The sequence below is a fragment of the Ranitomeya variabilis genome, chromosome 2 (assembly GCF_051348905.1).
Source record: "Ranitomeya variabilis isolate aRanVar5 chromosome 2, aRanVar5.hap1, whole genome shotgun sequence".
Taxonomy (NCBI): domain Eukaryota; kingdom Metazoa; phylum Chordata; class Amphibia; order Anura; family Dendrobatidae; genus Ranitomeya; species Ranitomeya variabilis.
Window position 1 is genome coordinate 910,276,043 of NC_135233.1, and position 15,128 is coordinate 910,291,170.

Here is a 15,128-nt window from a genome sequence, read left to right on the forward strand (position 1 = left end):
ATTAGCTGCATTGTTTCTAATGGACATCTGCTGTTCCTATCCAGGTTTACCAAGTAGAACATTTGTGTCCTGAAGAAGTGCCAATGGAGCAACACGAATGTGTACGTGTGATTACTCAGACCCCCACACCTCCAACACTGTCTCCCCCTGCAGTTCCTTTAGAGAATGGCGAGGAGCTTCCTGTAGATCATATCATGCAAGGTAAAAATAACAATATATATTCCATGGTAATGTTTCTGAATTTGATGAGCTTTGGCCGATACACATAAAGTGATCATTGGAGGATTGCCATTGAAAGTTCTGTGATATTCAGTAAGGCTGCTGGTTGATTTTTTAGGTTTTGTAGAGAAATGTAAAAAAAGTAGTATACAGTAACTCTTTTTTTTATTCTTCATAACTTCTCCGGTTTCTGCATGCAGCTGGAGATATATACAGTGGTTATTTTCCACTATTGTTTTTGTTCAGTTAAATGAGTAATCTCTGCAGTACCTGCATTTCTGCTATTCATATTTCCCACTTATTCGAGTGATTAGTGTTGTGCCAATAAACATAGGCTGATCTAATGGCCAGTATAATGACTAACAAAATTTCAAAGAACTTTGTTTACCCAAAATAAAGTTTTCAGCTTTCCATCAGACAATACCAATACTTACATAAAAGTTTTGTCTTTACTTCTAACTTACTGTCCATTGCCTGCAGCCTAGTGTAATCGATCTGTAGCATCAGAGACCCTGAGACAGTTTACAGGATGGGGGGAGGACAGCTTTTCTTACCGGGAGAGTCCTTGACTTTTTGTTCTTGACCTACTATGTGTACAGACAGCAGTGCGGAGAAAGGGCTCTTAGTTTAAAGGTACCTTCACACTCAGCAACTTTACAACGAGAACGACAACGATCCGTGACGTTGCAGCGTCCTGGTTAGCGATCTCGTTGTGTTTGACACTCAGCAGCGATCTGGATCCCGCTGTGATATCGCTGGTCGGAGCTAGAAGTCCAGAACTTTATTTGGTCGTAGATCGGCATGTATCGTCGTGTTTGACAGCAAAAGCAACGATGTCAGCAATGTTTTACATGGAGCTAACGACCTGTGAGAACGATAAGTGAGTCACCGTTACGTCACAGGATCGTTCCTGCATCGTTCTGGAGCTGCTGTGTTTGACGTCTCTACAGCGACCTAAACAGCGACGCTCCAGCGATCGGCTCGTTGTCTATATCGCTGCAGCGTCGCTGAGTGTGACGGTACCTTTAGGCAGGCAAGTCATTTCACAATGGCTGATGCAATGCAGGCTGCTAAGTGAGGGGAAGGAAGTCCCAACACCTGTAGTGCTGTCAAAATGCTGATAGAGCATCTGCCCACTCAAATAGAGTGGATGGCAATGTGTGGCTGAGAAGATTACACATCAGCTCCTTTCATTGTTTACTTCCAGCCGCCATCGCAGTTAATGACAGCTGATTGGTGCAGGTGTCAGATTCCCCAAAATTGATATTGATGACCTATCCTCAGGATATCACGTGACCTATTAGCTGTTTAACATATGATATGTTGCTGTACTTGGTTATAGTGAAATTCTGTTTCTCTAAATTTCAAGGTCTCCCAACAGCGGTTTCTTCAGTTAGTGCCTCAGTTATCAAGTCCCCATCTGACAATTCATATGCCTCTATCCCAGCACCACCACTACTTCTACCAGCTGCTACTACAAGAAGCAATAGTACACAGAAGCCGAATAGCATTCCAGGGTTGGAGAGCAAGCTTCCTCAAGCCATCGTGAAACCACAGATTCTCACCCATGTCATTGAGGGATTTGTTATTCAAGAAGGCCTAGAACCATTTCCTGTAAGTACAAGTATGGTCACTTTAGTAGTCATGATAAAAAGGTAATCTGTCTTATAAATGCTGACTCTAGAATCAGTCACCAGACTGATTGCAGACAATTATTTACAGCACTGTACTGCTTTAACATTTGTCTCTAATTTCTACTAGTTTTGCAGAATCAGGCCCTATGTGTTTTCTATATTATATGTTCTTTTTCTGCATACTCCTACTATTTTTTTTTATTTTGTGTTTTGCTCATATACCCAAGTCTTTTTGGAAGGAACAAGAAATATTGATCTTCATTTACTGATGAGGACAGTTGTTGAAAGACTTCCAAAAGCAGATTTTTCTAGCGCAAGTTTTATGACATTACTACATCTTTTATATTAATTTCCTGGCATTTAAACAGGTTGTATGTAGAGAAAAAATGTGTTATTCTTCGCTCAGAATGTGCGTAGAAAAAAATAAAATAAGCAAAACTCACCAAATTAGTACCCCATTAGAGCAGCCCAGATCCTCAATGGTTTCCAGCTTTTCCTGTAGTTATAATGTCTTGATACAGTAGCATGTGACTGCTTTCATTGGCTGTAACAGTCACCGATCCTTGCATGGATGTCAACACTGCAGCAGGAGATAAAGATCGGGGGGACATGAGGGGAACGAGCAGAGTTGTAGCTAGATTTGTGGGGGATTGGCGAGTATTGCTAGTTTTACAGGTATGGTTGTCATTATTGGCACTTATAATTGTTTATTATTAAACACCCAATACTTTCAGAAATAAGTCAATATTTAGCAACTGTTTATTATTGGAATACTTTAATAGCATGTCCCAATATATGCAACATACATGCAACAAAAATGTTAACCTGTCACCGTATATTCAGTCACTTTTAAAAAGAGATGATGAATCATAAAATATATATATATATTTAGACTTCATATTGGTATACTGCCAAAGAGTTCTTGGATTCATCTGTTCGTGGTTGGATTGTCTTTGCAGCTTCAGGAAAAGTTAATTCTCTCTTTTATTCCTTTCGTTGAGCACTGGGGTAATCCTTGGCCTTTGCCCATAGAGCAACTGTTTTGTTCAGTGTGTTTCATATGGTATAAGTATTGACATCCTTACTTATGTCTTTAGCTCAGCCTGAAATTCTTTGGATTCTGTACATGGTACTGTGCCACATTTCAAACCAGCTTTCGTAGGATTTTCTCATTTACTTTCCACCATGTTCTGTAGGGTTCTTGTTTGGTTCCATGAGCATTAAACTTCTCAAAATGTTGAGCTGTTGAAGTCAGGATGTGAATGTCTTTGGAGATAGTCTTGCACTGTTTAGACTACTTGCGCTTGGTAATAGTAGCATTTCTGGTCTGTTCTGACAGTTTGATATTGTATTGAACATGGAACCTTTTTAGCATGAAAACCACCAGTCATAGGCCAATCAAAGGCATGTCAGAACTGGCAAGGTGGGGACAGGGAGTCTAACTAATAACAGGTTATTTTGATTTAAGTTTTTTTGTTTGAAAGTGAACAGCGGGAGCCAGTATTTGTGTCCCGGGATTGTTTTAATTGTTGTCTTGTGCTTTTTTGTATCAAATATGTGAGTTCATATATAAACTGGAGTTGGTTACAGCTGACCAATGGGGAAGCAGAGGAGTAGCTAGGTGTCAGACCCCACTGATCGGAAGTCCGCTGCCTCGGAGTAACCCTTGACTCTGCCCTGTCCTTCAAACCGCACATCGAAGCTCTTTTCATCTCCTGTCGCCTCCAGCTCAAAAATATCTCCAGAATCCATCTTTTCCTCAACTGTCAATCTACTAAAATGCTTGTGCATGCCCTCATCATCTCCTGCCTCGACTACTGCAACATCCTTTTCTGTGGCCTCCCTGCTAACACCCTTGCACATCTCCAGTCCATCCTTAACTCTGCTGCCCGATTAATTCATCTCTCTCTTCACTACTCCTCCGCTTCCCACCTCTGCAAATCTCTTCACTGGCTCCCATTCCCTCAGCGTATCCAGTTTAAATTACTAATATTGACCTACAAAGCCATCCATAACTGGTCTCCTCCATATATCTCAGAACTAATCTCCCGATATCTTCCCTCACGTAATCTCCAGTCCTCCCAAGACCTCCTTCTCTCCTCCACACTTATTCGCTCCTCACCCAATCGCCTCCAAGACTTCTCCCGAATATCCTCCAATCTGGAATTCTTTGCCCCAACACGTCCAACTATCAACCACATTCAGATCCTTCAGACAGAACCTGAAAACCCACCTCTTCAGGAAAGCCTACAGCCTGCACTGACCCCGCTGCCTCTTCATCACTACCAGAGCTACCGCCTCACCAACACCGGAGCTCCTGCAACCCTCAGCCTATTGCCTCCTTCCCCACCATCCTCTAGAATGTAAGCCCGCAAGGGCAGGGTCCTCGCCCCTCTGTATCAGTCTGTCATTGTTAGTTTGCCTACTGTAAGTGATATCTGTAATTTGTATGTAACCCCTTCTCATGTACAGCACCATTTGAATCAATGGTGCTATATAAATAAATAGTAATAATAATAATAATATTAATGAACTAACTGAAGAGGTACCAGTAACGTTGACCACAACTGTATTTATTAGAACCCAATCTGATCATTTTATACAAAATTTTTGACTCACTTGACAACCCTTAAGAAATATCACTTCATAATGAATAAATTAAGTGGAATCTGTCAGCAGGTTTTTGGTATAAAATCTGAGAGCAGCATGATATAGGGTCTGAGAGCCTGATTCCACTGATATTTCTTACTAGGCTGTGTGTTGCTGTTTCTATAAAATCAGTGTTTTATCAGCAGAAGATTAGCACTACTGGACTAGGTGTCTTATGCTCTATTAAATCTTACACCCATTACTGATCAGCATCTTTCTGACAATGTACACTGTACACAGAAAGCTGCCAATCAGTGGTGTGGGCCGGGTTATACAGGGCTCAGCATTTGAGCACTGCTAGATCTGCAGCAGATTAATAGTGACTATATCAAAATGACAGCAAACAGCCCAGCAAGTGACACATCGCTGGAATTACGTTCTCAGCCACGATATACTGCTGCTCTCAAATCGCATAACAAGAACCTGGCGACAGATTCCCTTTAAGACTCACCATTTTGTATTACAGGTAAATCGTTCTTCCCTACTGGTTGATGAACTTGACAAAGGGCAAGTGACACTTGATGAACAGATGATGAACCTTACTGACATGGAGTCGGATATTCAGAGTACGGCCAAGCTTCCAGATAACTCCACAGACTCTGATGTAGACGATATAACAGCTGAGGGTTAGTCTTGTGTTTTTTCTTTTCTTTTTACTTTTCCTTTTTTTTATTATTTTCCTTTTCCACCCTTTTTATACATTTTCAGAAGGTTTCTTCGATTCATTGGTACAACCAAGGATTTACTAATTCCTGCTTCATCCTTCCTAAGAGTGATATAGACAGATCTCGATATCAGGAGTGCTTAGTGGTGAAGAGACTACAATACTTTCCTCTTTTCCCAAATTAAAACCACAAGACACTTGTTAGTTCACTCTTATTACATAATTGTGTTTTAATTTCCGACATTCAAAAACTGAATTTTAAATTTTATTAATTCAATATGAAAGTAATATTACTATGTGGGATCTGCAACTTTGTGAATAGTTTTCCTTTTACCTTCGGGCACCCATCGGGTCACTCTGTTTGCTGGGGATATTCTTCATAGATTGTGCCATTTGACTTTTCTATACAGTTAGAATTTTAGTATCTAAAGCAGCTTCTAGTAATCTTAACGGCTAATATTTAGACACCTATTGCTTTATTAATGTTGCTCAGTTTAAAATCAGCATTTCTCTGCCATATGGCTTTCTGCTGATTTCTTATGGGGCAGCAGGATGATACATGTACAATTCCCAGCCATCTCAAAGACACCACTTCTGCATTAGGAGACAGCAGTATCTAAGTGACACTTGGTAGATGCCATGTCTTTTACAGTTTTACATCATGGCCAAGAATTTGCCTACAGGCTCTCTCTTTTTGTTGTGTATCTGCTGACTTAAGAAATAGATACCATCCCCCCTCCAGTTAACCCATTCTCATTACCATTTAACTCACCAAGTAAAAGCTGACAGCTTACCTTGACGTTTTTGTTTGCATTTTAGGAGTCATGGTATATATTGGGTCATTTGAATTCTCATTGCTTAATATGTATTTCTGTTGATTTGCGTTCCCATTCCTTAGATATGTTTCTTAAAATGAAAAAAAAAAATGTATTGCCTTTAGATATGGCGTGCTGCAATTTCCAAAGTTTGACATGAAAGTCTACAGTCACTCTATGTAACTGCAGACTTGTGAATCCTCATAGTGTACACTGTCAGGAGTCTTCGCTGCCAGTAGCAGGCGGCTGCAAGTATGAGATATGCAAACATCCGGCCACCCTCCGACTAAACGTCCACAGCCTAGCTCAATTCACTTGACAACAGGGATTCTCTTGAGCAATGGTTCACAGGTAAATACCATATGATTATTTGTTTTAGCAGAAGAAATGTTGACTTTATCTAAGGAAGCTATACATTGTGGCATGGTCTGTGAAGTCTATCCATGAAAACGTGATGGAGTTTCACAGTTAATAATGCAAAGAGCTGCTCCTTTTCTTGAAAGGACCGGTTCATTTTTATGCAATCAGTTAGTCATCCAGCAAGTAGATGTTTTGGGTTTTTTTCAAGTCAATGTAATAATTTGGGGCAGTGATGTTTTTTTCTTAATTTTATGAGATATTCTCCCTAATCTCAGTCTTAATAGTGTGCCCCCCAAACAGAAGTCCCAAAATCAAGGCCCAGGAAAAAGCGCTTCTTCTATGAAGATCTTACACTGGAATGTAGAAGGTGAGGTGCAGGCAGGTAATGCTATGTTATAAGCTCACAGGTGGTTTCAGCAGGACCCCTGTTTATTGCTAGAAAAGTTGGCCAGTACGAAACAAGTATGTAGCTCTCAGATTACATGAATCTAATGGTAAGTATTTTTCTCCAGCATTTGTTGAAAATGTACCTATCATTTCATGAAACTTCTGATTTGCGGAAGTAACATGTCAGAAGTTTTGTTTGGTGAGGATTTCAGTTCCGAGACCCCATTGATCGCATTGTGGCCGTTCAACTGGGATTGTCTTTACTAGGCTGTCCGGGTTACCAGTGTATGATAATATAGTGTTAGATCTACTGTGAATGGGAATAATGTTTGACATTGTTAACAATGGAAGAAACGCGGTTCGCTGCTGGAGTGGTCTCCGAGGAGGGGGAGGGATAATTTACCATAAAATGTAAAATGAATAAGGATATGTGATATGTAATATCTGCTTTATTTTGTTATCTTTAAAAAAAAGTTATCTGATTAAATAAAAGAAGGCAGTGTCCAAATCCTGTTTTGTTGGGGCGGGTTCGGAAGTATGCTCCGACGTGGCCACCAAGCATGTACTAGACCCAATGTGAAAGCACACTTCGTGATGAATGAATTATTGACTTAAAGGGGCATTCCCATCTCCAAGATCCTATCCCAATATGTAGTAGGTGTAATAATAATAATATTAGCAAATATTTCCAATTATAAATGTGGTACAGTTTTTCTGATTCACTATGTCTTTCCTCATGTGCATGGTTACGACCACTAGCAACAAGTTAGCTGTCACTATATTGGTGGTCGTAACCATGGATACCAAAGGTCCTGCAATGCCTGCACGTGAGGAAAAAGACATACCGAATCAGAAAAACTATACTACATTTCTAATTGGAGGCATTTGCTAATATTATTATTATACAGACTACATATTGGGATAGGATCTTGGAGATGGGAATACCCCTTTAACCCAATTTCACACATCCTGAGATGATTCTCTGATAGGCATAAATGAGGCATTTAGCTCAGGCCAAGAGATCCAGCAGTCAGGCTGGGTATTGCATTTGATCATACTCTGGGTTTAGGAGTTATAGAAAATTGCTTTACTTTTCTGAGGCAGATTGTTCAGCTGTGTGCTTCTGTCCCTTCATTTCAGTGATCAGTGCAGGTCTCTGCACTCAAAACCCCTCTCATCAATACATCGGACATTTCACTGTGGTGTCCATCACAGGCATCCATGACACACAAATGTTGGGAACTTTTCCCAGCTTATGCATTTAATTAAAGGTACAAAAACAGTGTAAAGTAGCTTAGTAGCTTTAAATTCCCATTCTTTGGATCCAGCTGTCCATGGTTTGCTAAGTTTAGGAAACCTTGCTTGTGTACAGTTATAAAATAAGTGGGGGTGGTTCTTTATCATTGATAACAGATGAAAAAGATGTGAACCAAGAAATTAGAGACTGATTGTGGCTGATATAAGCATGTAAAAAGAAGAAACATGAGGCCCAGAAAGAACCTTTTGTGTGAAGTATTTAGTGCGAACAGAATTAAAACACGAATAAAAGCTTTTAGAATAAGGTACAGGAGCAGGATATAGATTAAACACTACAGGGGGCTGATTCTGGAGAGAGGGTATGGGGTGTACATGCTTTATTTCTTCTTTTTCTAATATTCCTGTGCAAACATTGGTAAACTTTTTTCCTAAACCAGAAACAGTGAGTTGCAAAAGAATGTCAAGATATCTGCCATTGAGGTAGAGTTTGAGGCCTCCATAAATATCAAATTGTTGGCCCACCCTGACATAATTAGCAGATTGGAATGACTTGGATCTTAAAAAATTACACTCCATATTTCTCTTTAAGAGACTAGCCTAAAAAATAGGTCATTTACATACAGGTGCTTGTTACAAAATTAGAATGTCATCAAAAAGTTAATTTATTTCAGTTCTTCCATACAAAAAGTGAAACTCATATATTAGGTAGAGTTATTACAAACAGAGTGATCTATTTCAAGTGTTTGTTTCTGTTAATGTTGATAATTATGTCTTACAGCCAATGAAAACCCAAAAGTCATTATCTCAGTAAATTAGAATACTTTATAACACCAGCTTGAAAAATGATTTTAAAATCCGAAACATTGGCCTACTGAAATGTATGTTCAGTAAATGCACTCAATACTTGGTCGGGGCTCCTTTTGCATCAGTTACTGCATCAATGCGGAGTGGCATGGAGGCGATCAGCCTGTGGCACTGCTGAGGTCTTATGGAAGCCCAGGTTGCTTTGATAGCAGCCTTCAGCTCGTCTGCATTGTTGGGTCTGGTGTCTCTCATCTTCCTCTTGACAATACCCCATAGCTTCTCTATGGGGTTAAGGTCAGTCGAGTTTGCTGGCCAATCAAGCACAGTGATACTGTTGTTTTTAAACCAGGTATTAGTACTTTTGGCAGTGTGGACAGGTACAAAGTCCTGCTGGATAATGAAATTTCCATCTCCAAAAAGCTTGATGGCAGAGGGAAGCATGAAGTGCTCTAAAATGTCCTGGTAGATGGCTGCGCTAACTTTGGACTTGATAAAACACAGTGGACCTACACCAGCAGATGACATGGCTCCCGAAACCATCACTGATTGTGGAAACTTCACACTAGACCTCAAGCAGGTTGGATTGTGTGCCTCTCCACTCTTCCTCCAAACTCTGGGACCTTGATTTCCAAATGAAATGCAAAATTTACTTTAATCTGAAAACTACACCTTGGACCACTGAGCAACAGTCCTGTTCTTTTTCTCCTTGGCCCAGGTAAGATGCTTCTTGCGTTGTCTATTGGTCATGAGTGGCTTGACCCAAGGAGTGCGACACTTGTACCCATGTCCTGGATACATCTGTGTGTGGTGGCTCTTGAAGCAATGACTCCAGCAGCAGTCCACTCCTTGTGAATCTCCCCCAAATTTTTGAATGGCCTTTTTGTTAACAATCCTTTCAATGTGCGGTTATCCCGGTTGCTTGTGCACCTTTTTCTACCACACTTTTTCCTACCACTCAACTTTCCGTTAATATGCTTGGATACAGCACTCTGAACAGCCAGCTTCCTTAGCAATGACCTTTTGTGGCTTACCCTCTTTGTGGAGTGTGTCAATGACTGCCTTCTGGACATCTGTCAAATCGTCAGTCTTCCCCATGATTGTGGAGCCTACTGAAACAGACTTGGGGACCTTTTTAAGCACTTAGGAAGCCTTTGCAGGTGTTTTTTGTTAATTATTCTAATTTACTGAGATAATGACTTTTGGGTTTTCATAATCATAAACATTAACAGAAATAAACACTTGAAATAGATCACTCTGTTTGTAATGACTCTATATAATATGAGTTTCACCTTTTGTATTGAAGAACTGAAATAAATTGACTATTTGATGATATTCTAATTTTGTGAGAAGCACCTGTACATAATACTAGTCACTAGTGATGAGCTAGTGTAATCGTTGCTCGGGTTTTCCAGAGCACGCTCGGGTGACCTCCGAGTATTTATGACTGCTCAGAGATTTAGTTTTCATCCCGGCAGATGAATGATTTACAGCTACTAGCCAGCTTGATTACATGTGGGAATTCCCTAGCAACCAGGCAACCCCCACATGTACTCAGCCTGGCTAGTAGCTGTAAATCATTCAGCTGCCGGGATGAAAACTAAATCTCCGAGCAGTCATAAATACTTGGAAGTCACCCGAGCATGCTCTGGAAAACCCGAGCAACGAGTACACTCGCTCATCACTACTAGTCACACTTGTTACTAAAAGTATGTGAACCTATATGAGCTTATCAGACATCCTATTCCAAATCCATAGGCATTACTATGTAGTTGGACTTCCTCTTGTGGTTATGCCAGTCTTCACACTTCTAGGAAAGCTTGTCATAAGACTGTAATGTGCCTTTGGGAAATTGTACCCATTTATCCAAAAGAACATGTGTGAGATCAGACATGTGTGCATTGTGCATCTGTTCAAGACCCTCCACACCAAACTTGTAAAACCCGTTCATTGTAGAGTTCTCTTTGTATACAGAGGCAGTCAGGTTAAGCAAAGGAAAGGGTCTTCATAGAGTTGGAAGAAAACAGTTGTCTAAAATGTCTGGGTAAGCAGTAGCAATAGTATTACCCTTAACTGGACATAGTGTACGAGGCCTTGCCAAAAAACCTGTAAAACAGGCCCACAACATTATCCTTGCTCCTGCACTAGAGTAGGCCCTCTGCATTTCTGTAAGTAGTAGGGCTGTAAAAAATATTTTCAGTACTTTGGTCCAGCGGTCTTGTCGGTAGTCTATGGCCACTGGACCAGAGCCCTGCAAACTTTCTGCTACTTGTGGTACAGTGTCGTGACAACATAATAATCAGAAGATGCACCAGGGATGTCGCAGGTAGCAGGATGTTCACAGGACTCTGGTCTGGTTGTCAGGGACAACTGACATAGCTGCTTGACCAAGGTCCCACAAATCTTTTTGCTTAACAGCAGTAGGTAGCATTTTCTGGTTGTTTGCCAAACTTCCGTAATACCAGACCTCATAATGCCTGATAGAGAAATCTTTTTCTTTGTCTGTACCCCTGCTGTACTGCTTTAGTAAAAGGGCTTATGTATCTATACTTGGTAGTCTGATGCAATGAAGGTACTTATGTCTGTATCCCTGGTTGTCTTCTGCAGTAAAGGTGTTTCTGTCTATATACCTGGTGGTCTGGTGATGTGAAGGGCCTTATGTTTCTATCCCTGGTGGTCTTGTACACTAAAGGGGCTTATGTCTGTATCCCTGGATGTCTGGTGATGTAAATGACCTAATATATGTGGTCTTCTGCAGTAAAGGGGCTTCTGTATGTCTACCTGGTTTAGTGGTGCAGTAAAGGGGCTTATGTCCGTATCTCCAGTGATCTGTTGCAGTAAATGGGCTTATGTCTGTACCCCTGGAGGTCTTGTGATATGAAGGGGCTTATATCTGTATCCCTGGTTGTCTTCTGCAGTAAAGGGGGTAAAGTCAAGTCTGTGTACCTGGTTGTCTGGCAATGTGAAGGACCTAATATCTGTAACCCTGGTGGTCTTCTGCAGTAAAGGGGCTTCTGTCTGTGTACCTGGATGTGTGGTGCAGTAAAGGGGCTTATGTCTGTATCTCTAGTGATTTGCTGCAGTAAGTTGGCTTATGTCTATACCCCTGGAGGTCTGGTGATATGAAGGGCTTATGTGTGTAACCCTAGCGGGCTGGTGCAGTACAGGGGCTTATGTCTGTATCACTAGTGATTTGAAAAGCCTTATGTCTGTGTATCCCTGGTGGTCTGGTGATGTGACAGGACTTATGTCTGTAACCGTGGTGGTCTTGTGCAGTAAAGGATCTTATGTCTGTATCACTGGAGATCTGATGATGTGAAGGGGCTCATGTCTGTATCCCTAGCAGGCTGATGCAGTAAAAGGTTTATGTCTGTATCCCTGGTGGTCTGGTGATTTGAAAGGATTTACAGCAGTTGAAAAAAGTATTGAGCACGTCACCAATTATATAAATAACTATATTTCTATTGACATGAAATTCTCACCAGATGTCGGTATCAACCCATCCTTTCTACACAGGCAAAGACATCAAACCATAAATGTCCATAAATTAAGTTACCGTATTTTCCGGCGTATAAGACGACTTTTTAACCCCTGAAAATCTTCTTAAAAGTCGGGGGTCGTCTTATACGCCGGGTATCGTCTTGTACGCCGGGTGTATATGGTGGGTGGGTGGGGGGGAGTGGTCCCGATGACAAAGAGGGGGCGTCTCACAGGAAAGTGTGAGTGGAGTATGCCCCATTACCTCATTGTAGCTGCAGCGTCAGCGTGGGGTGCTGGGGAGCGGCGGCGGCTGCTCCTCTTGGGCCGCGTGGGTGCTGTGGGGCGGCGGCTCCTCTTCGTGCAGCGTCGGGCCTCTGTGCTGTGGGGCGGCGGCGGATCTTACTGCAGAGTCGGGGCTCCTCCGGCATCTTTTCAAAGCCCGGAGGCACCGGCAGCTCCATTGCTGCGATGCGGTGGCCTCCGGGAAAATGGCCGCTGGGGGCGGCGCATGCTCAGATTCAGATCTCGTCTCCCGAGATCTCGGGCACATTAGTCACCGGCCCTATAAGACGACATACAGCGTATAAGACCACCACCGACTTTTAAGAAGATTTTATATTATAACTGGAAAAGTTGGGGGGTCGTCTTATACGCCCAGTCGTCTTATACGCCGGAAAATACGGTACATGTCATAATGAAAAAATGAAAAAGTATTGAACTTGCTTTGTGAAATGTATTTAACCCCTTCACCCCCGGAGCTTTTTCCGTTTTTCCGTTTTCGTTTTTCGCTCCCCTCCTTCCCAGAGCCATAACTTTTTTATTTTTCCGTCAATTTGGCCATGTGAGGGCTTATTTTTTGCGGGACGAGTTGTACTTTTGAACGACATCATTGGTTTTACCATGTCGTGTACTAGAAAACGGGAAAAAAATTCCAAGTGCAGTGAAATTGCAAAAAAAGTGCAATCCCACACTTGTTTTTTGCTTGCCTATTTTGCTAGGTTCACTAAATGCTAAAACTGACCTGCCATTATGATTCTCCAGGTCAGTACGAGTTCATAGACACCTAACATGACTAGGTTATTTTTCACCTAAGTGGTGAAAAAAAATTCCAAACTTTGCAAAAAACAAAACAAAACAAAATTGCGCCATTTTCCGATACTCGTAGCGTCTCCATTTTTCGTGATCTGGGGTCAGGTGAGGGCTTATTTTTTGCGTGCCGAGCTGGCATTTTTAATGATAGCATTTTGGTGCAGATACGTTCTTTTGATCGCCCGTTATTGCATTTTAATGCAATGTCGTGGCGACCAAAAAAACGTAAATCTGGCGTTTCGATTTTTTTTCTCACTACGCCGTTTAGCGATCAGGTTAATGCTTTTTTTTTATTGATAGATCGGGCGATTCTGAACGCGGCGATACCAAATATGTGTAGGTTGGTTTTTTTTTTTATTGATTTATTTTGATTGGGGCGAAAGGGGGGTGATTTAAACTTTTATATTTTTTTTATTTTTTTCACATTTTTTTTTACTTTTTTTTTTTACTTTTACCATGCTTCTATAGCCTCCATGGGAGGCTAGAAGCAGGCACAGCCCGATCGGCTCTGCTATGCAGCAGCGATCATAAGATCGCTGCTACACAGCAGAATTACAGGTGTGCTGTGAGCGCCGACCACAGGGTGGCGCTCACAGCCACCGGCGATCAGTAACCATAGAGGTCTCCAGGACCTCTATGGTTACAATGTACAAGCATCGCCGACCCCCGATCATGTGACGGGGGTCGGCGATGCGCTCATATCCGGCCGCACGGCCGGATGCGGTAGTTAAATGCCGCTGTCTGCGTTTGACAGCGGCATTTAACTAGTTAATAGCGGCGGGTGATCGCGATTTCACCCGCCGCTATTGCGCGCACATGTCAGCTGTAAAAAACAGCTGACATGTCGCGACTTTGATGTGCGCTCACCGCCGGAGCGCACATCAAAGCGGGGGTCCCGACATGTGACGTACTATACCGTCACATGTCGGGAAGGGGTTAATACTTTGTACAAAAGCCTTTGTTGGTGATGACAGCTTCAAGACTCCTCCTGTATGGAGAAACTAGTCGCATGTATTGCTCAGGTGTGATTTTAGGCCATTCTTCTAAACACGCTCTTCAAATCCTGAAGGTTCCGTGGCGCCTTCTGTGAACTCTGAGCTTTAGTGCCTTCCATAAATTTTCTATTGGATTCAGGTGAGGTGATTGGCTGGGCCATTCTAGCAGCTCTATTTTCTTTCTCTGGAACCTATTGAGAGTTTCCTTGGCTGTGTGTTTGGGATTATTATCTTGCTGAAAAGGCTGCACTCGTTTCATCGTCATCATTCTGGTATATGGTAGCAGATTGTTTTCAGGTATGTCTTAGTACATTTGTCCATTCATACGTCAATCACATGAGATTTGCCAGTGTCGTATATTGAAAAACATCCCCACACAATGATGTTTCCTCCTCCAAACTTCACTGTTAGTATAGTGTTTTGGTGTGTAATATACATTGCCTTTTGGCCTCCAAACATGTGTATCGTACCATTCAAAGAGTAAAATGTTGGTCTCATCTGACCAAACTATATTCTACTAGTATTTCACAGCTTTGTGTAAATGTTATTGAGCAAACTTTAAAGGTGCTTGAACATGATTTTTGCTCAGCAATGGAGTCTTCCGTGGTATGCATTAGGGTGTCCCTTAAATGAGGCAAACATTTATTTTTAATAAAGCTGATACTCATACCCTCTCAATTTATTCAATTTAGTCCTAAACACTAATTTATGAAATATTATTCCCCTAGCAAAACGTTAACCCGTGCCAACTTTTCGTCAAAGTTACTATATGGCAACT

At 41.6% G+C, this 15,128-nt stretch overlaps 1 protein-coding gene across 7 annotated transcripts in view; it reads left to right on the forward strand.

The window, feature by feature from the left end:
• PHC3 (polyhomeotic homolog 3) overlaps positions 1–15,128 on the forward strand; it is a 191,882-nt gene that overhangs the window by 136,464 nt on the left and 40,290 nt on the right. For 6 of the 7 annotated variants that reach the window (XM_077290557.1, XM_077290558.1, XM_077290555.1 and 3 more), the window contains exons 9-11: positions 45–201; positions 1,589–1,833; positions 4,969–5,128. In XM_077290557.1, coding sequence (XP_077146672.1) covers positions 45–201; positions 1,589–1,833; positions 4,969–5,128 — 562 coding nt within the window. The remainder of the gene's footprint in view (positions 1–44; positions 202–1,588; positions 1,834–4,968; positions 5,129–15,128) is intronic. The other variant, XM_077290562.1, reaches the window with a different exon arrangement.